Here is a 15,119-nt window from a genome sequence, read left to right as displayed (position 1 = left end):
ATGACACCACTCAGCCGAAAGTTCAATCTCTCCTACATGCTGATTCATCACCACCTTTGATTCTACCCACATCAGTGGTGTCATCAGCAAACTTGAATATGGTATATTGGAGCTATGCTTAGCCACACAGTCATAGGTGTAGATGGGAAGATGCAGTGTGATTGCCTCTATGGTGATTATTGTTGACCACTGGATTATATCCACTTAGTCCTGAGGAAATGTATGCTTATGGGAACATTTCACTATATATCCTCTTATTTCAGGAGCCAAAAGTTTGTCTTATTTGGATGCAGGATTAGTGTTGTACACCTAAAGTTGTACATGACTCTAGAGAACAGTAGTTTGTGATGGCAGGTCCAAGCACTTTTAAAGGGTCAAAAAAAAAAGCAGTCTGCCAGAGGAACTCGGTGGTCATGCAGCTGAAACATCAGCCATTCCTCAACCAGTTTATTTTTTTCTCCAGATTTCAGCATTCGGAGTTACTTGTGTCTCTATTTTAAAGGGAATAAATGTGTGTGTGTGAAACTGCGACATGCAGTTCTTTGTGAGTTAATGTCCAGTTTGCATCTAAAGAAGGCAAATAGGAATATTTTCTAAAAGATGAGTGATTGGAAACTGGATTAGTGAAGGGAATTGTATGTGCAGGCACATAACACACCAAGAGCAAGTGAACAAGTAGAAAATATTAATCAAAGGGAAGTTGTGCATCTGTTGTTTGGAGCATTGTACAAACTTCAGCTGTGGCTTTGGACCTGCATTTCAGGAAGAACATATTGCTAGGTAGGTCACAATATTGATTTATTAAATATTATATTGTTGCCTATTCAATAATGGCAACAGATTTATCTTAATTGGATTGTATTCTCTTAAACATAGAGCAATGTAATTGAAATGTTTTAGTCAAGATTTCAGTAATTCAGTTCCAGAGAATTAATTTGATTGGATATCTCAAAATGCAGGGTACTTTGTGAAGCATCTTTTCATAAAAGTGAGCAGAAATATCAAACTTTAGTCCCTCAAAATAAAATCCCTGTTGACTAAACTTTCAAGCTTGAGATTGACAGTTTTATCCAATATAGTGACGAGGTAAAACATCAGAGGCAGGTAGGTATTGGAACTAAGATTAAATAGTGAAGCCTGCCTGTGGAATCTGAATGGCTTACTATTATACAGTTATGTTCACAGTAAGTTCTTCCATGTACTAGGTGCATGCTCAGAGTAGATTCAGTTCAGAACTGCAACAATAAGAATGTCACAGACCCACTGTGAAAGCTGTTCAAGTTTTTTCCATAAAAAGGGGTTCACCGCATTTCAGGATGGCTGCTTTGTTACCAAAGCCTATAGGTACTTTGGAAATCCTGTATATCAAATGAGAAATAATGCTATTCCTTTATAGTCCAACTTCTAAACAACTTTCCAATTCTGTCATTAAACTTTCAGGAGAGAGTGAAGGAATATGGCTAAAAGATAAAATTATCAGAATGCATCACATCATTTCAGAATTGTGCTGGAATATGCCATGGTATATTCCAGTATATTGTTCAGTGACAAATATTGATGAATATCTATTTTTGTATATAAATTAATAACTGAGCTCACGAGAAACGAGCTTCTTAGAGCTAATCATTAACGAGAGGTAGCAACTGCATTTTTACCAGCAACTCCTTTAATGTAGGAGTTTTGTTCTAAATATTCAAACATTCAGTTTGTGTTAAATGTTGATTACAATAGTACAAATGGACATAATTTTTCAAGGGTATCTTTGTGATTATAGACTCATGTTGATTAATTCTTTATATGGTGACTTAATTTATATTTTAGCCTAGTTGAAGACCAGGTGCTTCCTGGCAGAAAGGCTAATTGTCCTAAGATTTTTTTTTAACCACCTTCAGCTGGCTAAAATGTTGGAGAGATGTTTGCAATTTGTAATATATATACGAGAGTATGTAATGACAAGCGTCCAGACCTGTCTCATCTGTTCCCCATGAATGTGATACCATGCACAATTATCAGAATATATGTATTATGTTTTTAGGTGAGGTTCAGAATATCTTGAAAGAAATGGAACAAAATGCATATAAACCAATTTAACCCATTTGCCTGCTTTCTCCCTGTAACTAATCAGGAACATATCAACCTCCACTTTAAATATACCCAATGACTTAGCTCCCACAGCCATCTGTGGCAGTGAATTCCACAGATTCAGCACCCTCTGAAATTTCTCCTCTTTGTTCTGAAGGGGCATCCTTGTACTCTGAGGCTCTGCCCTGTTGTCCAGGACTCGTCCACTGTAGTAAACATCCACTTCATGTCCATTCTATCTTTGCCTTTCAGAATTTAATAGCTTTCAATTAAATCCCCATTCATTCTTTTAAACTCCAGCATGCACAGGCCCAGAGCCGTCAAACACTCCTCATATAATACTTTAATCCTTTTCTTCCCAGCATTTTTTTCCCAGTCTTCATTGTTCATGAAAGTTAATAGTGAGGCATCCATTTGAATTGCAGTATTTTGTGCAGCTAAGGTACTTTCACTGCTGTCAGGTTGGAAGTACAAATATTTACACCCAGCACTAGTAAAGGTGCTGCAATATTTTTCTAAATCTGGGTAGTTCACAATTCGGAGGGAATATTGCAAGTTGTGAAACTTGTAATTATTTACTGCTGGAAAAAGTTGCATTTTGAAATTAGCATTTGGAGCTGCAGTGGGTTTCGTAGATTTGTAGGTTGCGGTACACCACTGGTGAGGTGAATATGTGTGTTGGATCGTAAATGAGTTGTAACTCAAGTTGACTGCTATGCCTCGGTGGTTGCCAGTTTTTTGCTGAGATTTCACTTATTCAGGCAAGCAGACTTTCCTTGGTTTTAGGGAGTCTGGTGGTCACTGGATATCCAGATTTACATTTGATTCAGCAGCCGTCATATTTATGTGGCTAATCTAATTGTGTTTCTAGTTGTTGGAGACCTCACGTATAGTGTTGGTGTAGGACTCGGAGGTAATGACAGAGGTACGTCAGTCTCATAGCCTTATATTTGCAAGATGTGAAATTTAGTTACTCCCAGCTTATTCTTTATTATTGCACAGGTCTGTTATATGTGGTTATAGCTTACTGTGTTGTGAGGAATTTTGAATGAAGTTGAATATGGTGTAGTCATTAGGAAATATTTCTACTTCTTAGAAGGAAGTAGCTCAATGGAAGTGTCTACAATATTTATTTCACAGAGAGATTTCAGTCAAAAATCTGAATTAAAAAAAAATTTAAACAATGTCAAGATTCTTGAAGATTGAATTTGTCTGCTTAATCTTTAAATTAATTTTTGAAATAGCTAGCTTTGAATCATCACGTCGAGACCAAATGGCGTCAGCACGGCAAAATAGGGCAAGGCAACGTGCAAAGAACAAAGATAGCTTTGTGCAACCAAGGAAACGGGTGAGATCATCTTTTACATCTTCTAATTAGATTAATGCTTTCATATTGAAGAATTTCAAAGTATATGCTAACTCACTGAGCAGGCAAGACAGAATAAAACATATAAATTAGTTGTTATTTCTTGCCACTGAACTTTCAGATGAGCTGTGAGAACTTTCCTTTTTAACTCTTTAGGGAAGGAAGAAATCTATTGTTGGGTACACCCGAGATGTTGCTAAGGAACCTGTAACTGGAGTGAATGATGTGGGTCTATTTTTGAAGTACATGTACGGTGTGAAAGCTTGGAAAAGATGGGTACAGTTTCGGAACGAGAAAGGAGAACCCACAGAGGAGCTACGATTTGGCTGTGAGTCACTGGTAGAGACATTAATCTAAAGATTGAATCTTTTATATTCTCGGGGCTGCATTTGTTTCTTTAATTTAGATCTTTCGTTGCTGCAGAGAACAGAAATAAATAAATTTTGTTTTAGCATTTATACCATTTAAAATGTGTACTTCCAATTCTACATATGTCCAGTCACAATTCATCATTGTTTTACTTCTAGTGGTCAGAATTTTACTGTTCTTTATTTAATTCTTCAGATTTGTCCCTTTTTTGGCTTTCATATGTCATGTACATGCCAAGAGAACGGGTGTGTCTAGGCTTTTAGGTTTCCTAATATAGCAATGTCGCTGGTTGCGTGCAAGTGTCCTTAGAGGTTATTAACAATTTATATTTTTCCTTCTCTTTCCCAATGGGAAAATAGCTTGGATGTCTCCATGTCATTTCATGCAATGATACTTGAGATTATCTATCTCTTGGATTTCTCTGCCATGATAGAAAGTTCAAAGTACATTTAATATCAAAATACAGTAGGGTGAGAAAGTTTGTGCAGCCTTTAGAATGTTCTCTATTTCTGCATAAGTATGAGTGACCTAAAGCGTGATCAGATCTTCACTTAAGTCCTAAAACTAGGTAGAGAGAACCCAATTAAATAAATAACACATAAAACATTATACTTGTTCATTTATTTATTGAGAAAAATGATCCAATATTGCATGTATTTGCTGGAAAAAGTATGTGAACCTTTGCTTACAGTAACCAGTGTGACCCCCTTGTACAGCGATAACTTCAACTAGACATTTCTGGTAACTGTTGATCAGTCCTGCACATAGGCTTGAGGGAATTTTAGACCATTCCTCCATATAAAACCATTTCAGTTCATCAATATTTCTGAGATATCTTGTGTGACTAGCCCTCCAGGTCATGCCACAGCATCTCAGTTGGTCTGGACTCTGACTTGGCCATTTCAAAACACAAATTTTCTTCTTTTTAGTCATAGTCATACTTTATTGATCCTGGGGGAAATTGGTTTTTGTTACAGTTGCACCATAAATAATTAAATAGTAATAAAACCATAAATAGTTAAATAGTAATATGTAAATTTTGCCAGGAAATAAGTCCAGGACCAGCCTATTGGCTCATTCTGTTGTTGATTTACTCTTGTGTTTCAGATCATTGTCTTGTTGCATCATCCAACTTTTATTAAGCTTCAGATAACAGATCATTACCCTGACATTCTCCTGTAAAATGTCTTGAAACTATTTTGAATTCATTGTTCCCTCAACAATTGCAAGCTGTCCAGGCCCTGAGGCAGCAAAGCATCCCCAAACTATGATGCTCCTTCCATCAAACTTCACAGTTGTTACCAAGTTTTAGTGTTGGTGTGCAGTGCCCTTTTTCCTTCAAACATAGCAGTGTGCACTTCTGCCAAAAAGTTCAACTTTTGTGTCATCGATCCATAGAATATTCTTCCAGAAACATTGTGGAACATCCAGGTGGTCTTTGCAAACTTGAGATGTGCAGCAATGTTTTCTTTTGGAGAACAGTGTTTTCCTCAGTGGTGTCTTCCATGAACACCATTCTTGTTCAGTGTTTTTCTTGTAGTGGACATAGGAACAGAGAATTGAGCAAGTTGTAGAGACCTCTGCAGGTCTTTTGCTGTTACCCTTGGGTTCTTTTTCACTTCTTCAGCATTGCACATTGTGTTCTTGGTGTGATCTTTGCAGGTCACCCACTGCCAGGAAGAGTAACAACAGTACAGAATATCCTCCATTTATAGACATTTCTTCTTACTGTGGGCTGATGAACAGTCAGGACTTTATAGCGGCTTTGGTAGCCTTTTCCAGCTTGATGCATCTCTACAATTCTTCTTCTAAGGTCCTCTGAAAGTTGTTTTAATTGATACATGGTGCACAAAAAGAGATTGTTCTTGAGAAGTGGAGGCTTTGTCAGTAACCTGACTTTGTTTAAATTTTTTTAAAGGGCAGGGCACCTGTACAACCCAAACCTCCAATCTCAACTCATTGATTAGAACACCTGACTCCAAGCAGCTTTTGTAGAAGGCATATCCCCAGTGGTTCACATACTTTTTTGAACTTAGAATGTGGTTGTTTAAATAGTGTACTCAGTAATGACAAGAAGTAGTACAATTGTTTGTGTGTTATTAGTTTAGGCAGATTCTGTTTGTCTACTATTGTGACTTAGATGAAGATCAGACCATATTTTATGAGTAATTAGTGCAGAAAACCAGATATTTGCAGAGGGTTCACAAACTTTTTCACATACTATATACAACCTTCAGATTTGTCTCCTCAGAGGCAGCCACAAACAAAGAAATCCAACTGAACCCATTGAAAAAGGAGACCATCAAACACCCAATGTAGAGAAAAAAGACAAATCATGCAACAATAAAAGTAAGCAAATAACATTCAAAACTGAAGTTCATGAAAGTGAGTCCACAGCGACAAAGTCAGTCAGAGCCAATCCAGGAGCTTGTTAGTTGCAGGCCATAGCCTAGGTTAATTCAGAGGTGAGAGACCTCTGCAGGTCTTTTGCTGTTACCCTTTTTCACCTCTTCAGCATTGCACATTGTGTTCTTGGTGTGATCGCCAAGAAGAGGGCTGAACAATAGCCTGTCCCTCTCCTCTGACCCCGACACCCTGACCTTTTCGCCAAGAAGAGGGCTGAACAATGGCCTATCCCTCTCCTCTGACCCCGACACCCTGAGCTTTTCAGTTGAGCCTGGCGCTTAAGTCAGCCAAATAGCAGCTTGTTCCTTGCTCTTGAACCCAGGCCATGCCACTTCAACACACTTTTGGGCCCTTGACCAGCCGCCTTGTTTCAGCCCATACCTGATCTTTCCAGTCTAGCCCGGTGCTTAATTTGGTTAAACATCGGCTTGATCCCTGCTCTTGGGCACAGACCCCACCGCCTTGATTCTGCCTGTACGCACCGCATTGCAACCATCCTGCACCTTCAGTTCACACCACAAAAATGCCAGGTCGTAGAGGGGGTTTAAAAGCTTAACTGCATAAGGAAAGTTGCAGGCTATTGATTACAGTGATCATAAAAACTATGATTAATAGAGTAGCAAATCATTGCTATGATTCATCAGTACAATCCTAAACTGGAGAAGAAAGAGTGTGTCAAGATCTTAACCTCTTCAGAATCTCTTGAAATGTTTTGCATTCCTTTTAGAAAGTGGGCAAGGATGAGGCAATCTATCTGCAAATGCCATCTATAAGCAAATAAAATAAATTTTATTGCTGTAAGTGAGAGTTGACTCAGGGTAAATGCTGCCGAGAATGTTGAGTGGAAATGCCATGTTTATTTGTAGAATTGTCATGACCTTTTAAACATGAGTAACAAGCAGACAATACTTCAGTTCACTCTGATATTTTGGAATTTTAACACACTACTGGATTAAAGGATTATTTCAGACTTCTCATGTTTTAAGTTTGGTTATAATAGCTTTATCTACATGGATAGGAGGTTGATAATATGTATACACTAACATTCGAGCTAGTGATGCTTTTTAGGAGGTGTGCTAAAAACAAAAGCCATTTTATTCCTTATAAGTGCCAACCAGGATTGAAACTTCAGATTATGGAGAACTGCATGAGAAGCATGTTGTCTTTATTTGCCAAACGGTTTTCTTGACCTCATTAGTTTAGTTCATTTTATCGGTAAAGTCAAATTGTTAATGAATTACATCGATTCACTTGCAGCTCGACCAGTGAAATTAAAGGAGGATATTTTGTCATGTACTGCTGCTGAGCTCAGTTTTGGACTATGTCAATTCATTCAAGAAGTAAGAAGGCCAAATGGAGAAAAGTATGAGCCCGATAGTATTTTCTACCTTTGCCTAGGGATTCAACAGGTACTAGTGATACAAAACTGACCAAAATTCATTTGGCGGTTATTCGTTTATAAAGATGCAATATTTAAAAATAATTATCTTTCGTGATATACTCTCAGTGTCCACTTTATTAGGTACACCTGTATACCTGCTCATTAATGAAACTATCATGTTGGCCAAACATGTTACAGCAACTTAGTGCGTAAAAGCATGTAGTCATGGTCAAGTTCAGTTGTTGTTCAGACCAAACATCAGAATGGGGAAGAAATGTGATCTAAGCGTCTTTGACTTTGGAATTATTGTTGGTGGCAGACAGGGTGGTGTGAGTATCTCAGAAACTGCTTGGATTTTCACATACAACAGTCCCGAGAGATTACTGAGAATGGTGCGAAAAACAAAAAAAAAAGAATCCAGTGAGTGGCAGTTCTGTGGGCAACAACATCTTGTTAATGACAGAGGTCAGAGGAAAATGGTCGGACAGGTTCAAGCTGACAGGGAGGCAGGCAGTTACTCTTTCTTTCTTTTTAAATCTTTTTATTGAATAAGTATACAAAAAGGTAAGCCATATAGACACTAATACACTGTTAGAATATAATAAAATTACAGAAGATATTAATACAAAAAAAATACTACCAACAATGTAATTTAAACATAACATACCAAGGTAACATAATAGTATACTAATTTTTATATATATATCAATAGAGAAAAGGAAAAAAAAAACCCCCAAAAAAACCCACCGTGCAACTAACTAAAAGCAAAGCAAAGCAATGGGCTAACTTGAAACCAAACAGAGTTAAACTTAAAATCACGTCCTCAATCCCAACCTCCATTAAAAACAGTGAAAAAAACAAGAAGGGTGAGGCAGGCAGTTACTCAAGTAGCTACATGTTACAACAGTAGTGTGCAGAAGAACATCCCTGAATGCACAAAATGTCAGACTTTGGAACGGACGGGCTATAGCAACAAAAGACCAAACTGGGTTCGCCTCCTTGTACCTAATGAAGTGGCCACCGATTGTATACTATTATTTTATATTGAAGTAAGTGTATTTCTTTTAGGGAGAGACCTCCATTGCTATTAACTTTCTTTTGGGAAGAAATGTATATATTTCAATCCCCAACCCTACTTTCCTTACTGTATTCATACTCAGTGTAATTCACACATGTGCCCAGCAGATGGCATCAACTCCCTGTTGCATTTTATGACTCTGGAATACATCTCTCGTTTCTCTGGGTTCACCAGTCTCCTGTGTCCTGCTGCTTCCTCCATTGTAGACCTGGTTACAACCTTCTGCTGGGAGGTCAAGTCTCAGCAGGTAGCAAGTTGAGGAGACCCAGGGAAGGGAGAGTTTTCTCTTTTCCAGCCTTGTTGTGAGTCTTGGTAGCTATCAAATCTGTTGTTTAAATTGATTGTAAATATCTTCAAAATAACTCTGGGTGTGTCATATATTTTAAAACAATTTTAAAGGCGTGTGCTGAGATACATACATAGTTAATATGTTTAAACTGAGAGAATTGAAATGAAATCAAAATCTTGTCTGGATAGCTTACTACTCCCATTGATTACAGTGAGATTGTTGTATTTGCATTTGGTTAACCTGAAATGCTATCAGCAGTTAGATTATCCATTCTGATATCTGGGAGATCTGCAGAAGTTTGTACTGCCCAATGGGCTCCGTGAGAATTCCAGTTGGGCAGTGCCTAGGCTGCTCCCTCCTGAGCAGATGGCCAGGCATTTCATAAAAGAGGAATAAGTGAATGCCAGTGAATCACTCTTAAAGATTTCTGGTTCATTGATGGCATACTTTACCATCATACATCCTGTCCCTTTCGTGCTTAACACCGGGATCTCCTAATGTTTTTACAACGGCCTCTGCCAATCTTGTTTTGAGTAAATCACGTTAGGGATTTCCTATCCCTTATGGGTACTTGTTTGACCTAGTGAGTACAGTTTAGGGCAGGAACTCAGCAAAATAAGAGAGCCAATATTGTTGCTTTTTAAAATATGCAGCACCACCAGTGTAACAGCTTTGGGCATTATAGAGTCTTATTTTATCCTGCCTATTAGGATTTTGATCACATAGTTAAATATTTTCATTTGATAACTTTGAATTTTAGTTCAGAGGGGTTATCAGTCTTAGCCAGATGATTTCAGCCTTTCTAGTATGAACATGCAGTGGTTAATTAGAAGCCAGAATACGTAATATTATGTTGGTGTAACAACTTCTATGTGAATGCAAATGTAGTTTAAGGAAGGCTTTATATAGAATCAGAATAGGATGTTTAACCCACTGTTGATGCTGTCAATAAATATTAAGCATGAGAATATTCCTCATTCCTGGCATGAACAATAAGAGGTTATTGCCTTTGAGCCTTCTCTACCGTGCAATAAGATTTTGACCAAATGCCGACATCAATTCCAATTTTCCATCCTATCCATATGCAACTTGACTTGGTTAGCATAAGTTTATAAGTTTTCTTGCTATCCAGTTGACTTGAATGTTCCCAGATATCCTGGGTAATGAAATCTTTCTTTCTTTTTAAATCTTTATTAATTTTCAAAATTATAAACACAATAACAATGTTAATACAGAGAGATTGGAATAATCTTATAATTAATAAACATATACAGAAAAAATTTCAAATAACATAGGTATAATAAACTTCCAAACTCGTGATGAAATTAGTCATAAAAAAATGAAAAAATATATATATAAGTAAAGAAACCCCCCCCCCCAAAGAAAAAAAAAACTTAACTACTAAACCCCAAAAAAAACCAAACAGAATAAAACAGGGCTAGACCAATATCTTGAATCGAACACGTTCAATAATGTCGTCAGCTCTGCTTCTCTATTCATATATTTTAAGTTAATAAAGAGGATTCGGAAAGGTCAAAATTACATCATATGAAAATGTTGCATAAAAGGTTTCCAAGTTTCTTCGAATTTAACCGAAGGATCAAAAATATCACTTCTAATTTTTTCTAAATTTAAACTTAATATAGTTTGGGAAAACCATTGGAATGTAGTAGGAGGATTGATTTCCTTCCAGTTCAATAAATTAGATCTTCTGGCCATTAAAGTAGCAAATGCTATCATTGGACAGGCTGAAGAAAAGAAATCTAACCTTCTGAGTGAAGAAAGGTTCTCCTCATTTTGGTCAAAAATAGTTGTGGCGTATTCTGAGATTTGCTTTTGGTTCTAAATTCTCCACTTAGGAGGAATACCCTGCAGTATGTTTATGTATTTCAATGAAGTCTTCGCTGCTTCTGTTCAATGTGTGCCCATGTGCAGCACAGGCAATCTGGCATTGTTGTGTAAAATCAGCATGAAAAGGTGATTGAGTAAAATGCAGAGTGTTTAGAACCATCATCTATAAATTGATAGCATGCTGGATTTATATGGTGGTCACATCTAAAAGGAAATAAAAGACAGGTGATTCACTGACATTGTCTAAAATGAACAACGTGCAATCTGGTGGGGGATCTCAGTGCATTGAACAGCATAATTGCAACAAGTAAATTGTCAATGTTTCACGCTGAAACCGTGCATTCAGATTGAGAGTGGAGCGGTGAGGTAGCCGGCATAGAGTGAAGAAGGGGAGTGGCAAGGGAGCACTCTGGGGCAATTAATGGATCAAGTTAGAGTGTAAGATGACAGGCAGGTGGTGCCAGGTAGGGGAGGTGAGCAGGGATCGGAAGTTTTTGGCAGGTAAATGATAGATAGAGACAGATAAAAAGAGGAAAAATAACACATGCAAAATGCTGGAGGAACTCACATGGTATCTATATTGAGTAATGAACAGTTGACATTCCGGGCCTGTATACTTCATCAGGATTGGAAAGGAAGGGGCAAATAGCCAGAATAAAAGAGAATAAAGTAAAAGCAGATGGAGCAAGGCAGGGGGAAGAAAGTGTGAAGATGGGAGGCAGCAGCAGGAGAGAGATAAACGGGAACACAAAACACCATTAGTACTTGACTCTGGCAAGTAAAGAGTTGAGAATGGGAACCATGAGAGGAGAAGGGAGAAATGAATGACAGTTGGAACCAGACAGGGGGTGGAAAGTGGGGAAAACCTTCTGTGTGAAGTTGATGGAAATGGAGGGGGGAATGGGACAAAGATGGGTGAAAGGATCTAGGGGAGGGGTGAGCAAGGGTCAAGATGCGTGAATCAGAGGATCAGAGGGAGAAGGTGGATTGTTACCGAACGTTGGAAAACTCAATATTGATGCCATTGGGTTTGCAAAGTATGCAGGAGGAATACAGGGCATTGCTTCTCCAGTTTGCTTTGAGCTTCATCCTGGCAGTAGAGAAAGCCAAGGATGGACAGGTCAATGTGAGAATGGGGTGGGAAGTTGAAATTGTCTGCAACTGCGTGCTCAGTGTGGCCATTGCAGGCTAAGCACAGGTGTTCTGTAAAATGGCCGCCAAGTCTGCGCTTGATCTCACTGATGTTCATTTTATTTAACTATCTTATTTATCGAGATACAGTGCAGAATAGGCCCTTCTGGGCCTTTGAACTGCACCACCCAGTGATCCCACATTTAACCCTGGCCTAATAAAGGGGCAATTTACAGTGACCAACCGACCTACCAACCAATATGTCTTTGTAATGTGGGAGCAAACTGGGGCACCTGGAAGAAACCCACGTGGTCACAGGAAGTACATTAAAAGTTCCTTACAGACAGTGGTGAATATTGAACCTAGGTTGCTGAAACTGTAAAGCGTTCTGCTAACCACTACTCTACCATGCCACCCTATGAAGGGGAGGCCACATCTGGGGCACCAAATGCAGTAGGCAAGGTTGGAGGAGATGCCCCACCTGGAGGAGCAATCTAGATTCCTGGGTGGTAGTAAGGGAGGAGGTAAAAGGACAAGTGTTACATCTACTGCATGGGCAGGGGGAATTGCCAGGGGTAGTAAGGAAGGGATGAGCTTGGAGGGATGAATGAATCAGGTAGTCATGGAGGAAGAAAGGGATGGAGAGGAGAAGATGGGGTAGGTGGTAGCATCACATTGCAGCTGGTAGAAATGGAGTATGGTTTGCTGATTACAGAGTCTTCAGGTGAAAAGTAAGCGGAAGAGGAAGTCTTTTATCAGTTCTGTTTGGGAGGAGGTGAGATGAGAGTAGAAGTACAAGAGACAGAAGAGATGTGAGAGCAGGCTTCATCCACTGCAGCAGAAAGGGAGCCACCTTCCAGAAAAGGGACATTTCATATGTTCTAGAGCAGAAAGCCTCAGCTTGAGAGTAGATGTGGTGGAGATGGCGAAACTAGGAGAAAGGAATGCCATCCTGACATGACGCATTGTGGGAGAAGTTGCAGTCTTAAGTCTCTGCAGGAGTCAGTATGGTAAATACCAGTGGACAATTTATCTCCTAAGATGGAGATAGCAAAATCTAGAAAAGGAAGAGAAGTGCCAGAAATGGTCCACTTAAGTCTGAGAGCAGGTTGAAGTTGGCGGCAAAGATGATAACATTGATTTCTGTATGGGAGCAAGAAAGCTAAGCATTCACTGCTCCCGATGTGGCCTATTCTACATCGATGACTGTTTTACAGAACACCTGCGCTAAGTCTTCAATATGATCCTGAGCTCTCGGTTGCCAACCATTTCAATTCTTTCTTCATTCCCATGCTGACCTGTATATCCTAAACCTTCTGTTACTGCCAGGACGAAGCTCAACACAAACTGGAGGAGCAGTACCTTATGTTCCTTCTGAGTAGCCTATAGCCCAATGGCATGAATATTGAGTTTTCCTATTTTGAGTGAACTGCACTTCCTCTTTTTTTCCCCTCTCTCGCTCACTTGTCGTTTTGATCCACTAACTTCACATGTCTGTTTTATCTGCATGCACACTCACTTTATGTCTCTCTCTGTCCCCCATCTGGCTTCAACTGTTGTGCATCTCTTTTAATAGTTTTCGTTCTCATATCCTTTACATCAGAATCCAGCACTGGTAGTTCTGTTTTTCTGCTCGTCTCCTTCCAGCAGCTAATTCTCACCTTCACATTCCCTTTCTCCCAACCCCCTTCCCCACCAAGCTCCATCTGTTGCTTTTCCTTTTTCCTCTTATCATTCACTTGCCAAAGTCTTCCAACTCCCCACGTCGCCGGATTCACCTCCCTAGCCTGACACTTACCTGCTTGTCATCTTAAATCCTTATTCAGTCCACCAATTGCCCTAGAGTCCTTAATTGCTACTCCCCTTCTCCACTCTATACTGGCCATCTTGCCTCTCCACTCTCAGTCCTTACGCAAGGCCTCAGCCTGAAAGGTCGACAGTTTCTTTCTTCCCACTGATGCTGCTTGGCCTGCTGAGTCTTATCAGTATGCAGATTCCGGCTTCTGCAGTTTTTTGGGTCTTCAGTGTCCTAAAAGAAACTGTCCAGTGCGTGTAGTTCCTGTAGTGAGCCAACAAGTTTTAAAAATGTTTCAAATAATGAGAGTTTTTCAGAAATTTTATTTCAGATTTCTAAATATACAGTAACTAAACATCCATTACAATCATATTTTGGAAAGTGTCATAATTCTGATGTTCTGATTTCTTTCAGTACATATTTGAAAACAGCAGGATTGATAACATCTTCACAGATCTTTACTATTCAAAATTCACATCAGAGCTTACAAAGGCTCTGAAATGCTGGCAACCACCGCTTCTCCCAAGTGGTAAGTGTTTGTACGCAGAATCCTTGCCCATTTGAGAACAAGTGCACCGTTGTGAGATGGCTGAAGCAAGGTTTGTTCCTATTCCTAAGAAAGGTTTTGAACCTTGAGCCTATTAGATTTAGAGTAAATGCTAGTTACAGCTTTCATGTAGCTAAGTGGGCAAAGTGCATACTCCATTCTTTTATTTAAGGTATTTTATATTGATTTCTTTGATAGGTATTCATGGTTTAGATTCTCCATTGGGTATTTGTGCTCTGTCACCAATAAATTGCATTGTGGAACCTTTGTTGTTTTGAGGTCATTCTTTGATGGTAAAGTTTCAAATTACTCTGCTGACAAAAAAAAATTGAAAAATTCTAAACAACCGAATGGTATATTTTCCGTACGCTGTATGCAGCCAATTTGAAATTCAAGCCATTGTTCATTTCTTCCTAAGATTAGGAGATGTTTTCTGCTGGTACAGTGAACTTTCATAGTACCTTTACCAAGATGATTCACAGATGTGTCCTAAAGGAAAATCTGACTGATATTTTAAAAAATTCAAAGCAGATCGATGATTAAAGTTTGGCCAAAGTAGGTTTCAACAAGTATCTTGAAGCAGTAGAGTGAGGCAAAGAGATTTAGGAGTGATGGGGATGTAGTGAGAGTGGTGAGAATTTCATACTTGGCAGGTAAAAGCTGCAATCAGAATAGTTATTGAATTGGGGAATGATCAGGGTGGCAGAGTTAGGGAAACACAAGTATCTTAGGACATACATCAGGCTGGAGGAAGTGACACAAGGAGTGATGAAACTCGTTGATTAATCAGGAGCCATCATTCATTAATTAATAAAGATTGGATT

General features: G+C 38.9%; 1 protein-coding gene across 7 annotated transcripts in view; it reads left to right on the top strand.

Annotated features, from left to right (window-relative positions):
• The window catches only part of LOC134338194 (zinc finger MYM-type protein 4-like), a 228,336-nt gene that overhangs the window by 204,764 nt on the left and 8,453 nt on the right, over nucleotides 1-15,119 (top strand). For all 7 annotated transcript variants that reach the window (XM_063033844.1, XM_063033847.1, XM_063033846.1 and 4 more), the window contains 4 exons: nucleotides 3,327-3,430; nucleotides 3,605-3,776; nucleotides 7,481-7,632; nucleotides 14,163-14,277. In XM_063033844.1, the coding sequence (XP_062889914.1) occupies nucleotides 3,327-3,430; nucleotides 3,605-3,776; nucleotides 7,481-7,632; nucleotides 14,163-14,277 (543 nt within the window). The remainder of the gene's footprint in view (nucleotides 1-3,326; nucleotides 3,431-3,604; nucleotides 3,777-7,480; nucleotides 7,633-14,162; nucleotides 14,278-15,119) is intronic.

This window comes from Mobula hypostoma, chromosome 26, assembly GCF_963921235.1.
Source record: "Mobula hypostoma chromosome 26, sMobHyp1.1, whole genome shotgun sequence".
Lineage (NCBI taxonomy): Eukaryota > Metazoa > Chordata > Chondrichthyes > Myliobatiformes > Myliobatidae > Mobula > Mobula hypostoma.
Note: the sequence above shows the minus strand (reverse complement) of the source record. Positions and strands in the feature narration are given on the sequence as shown.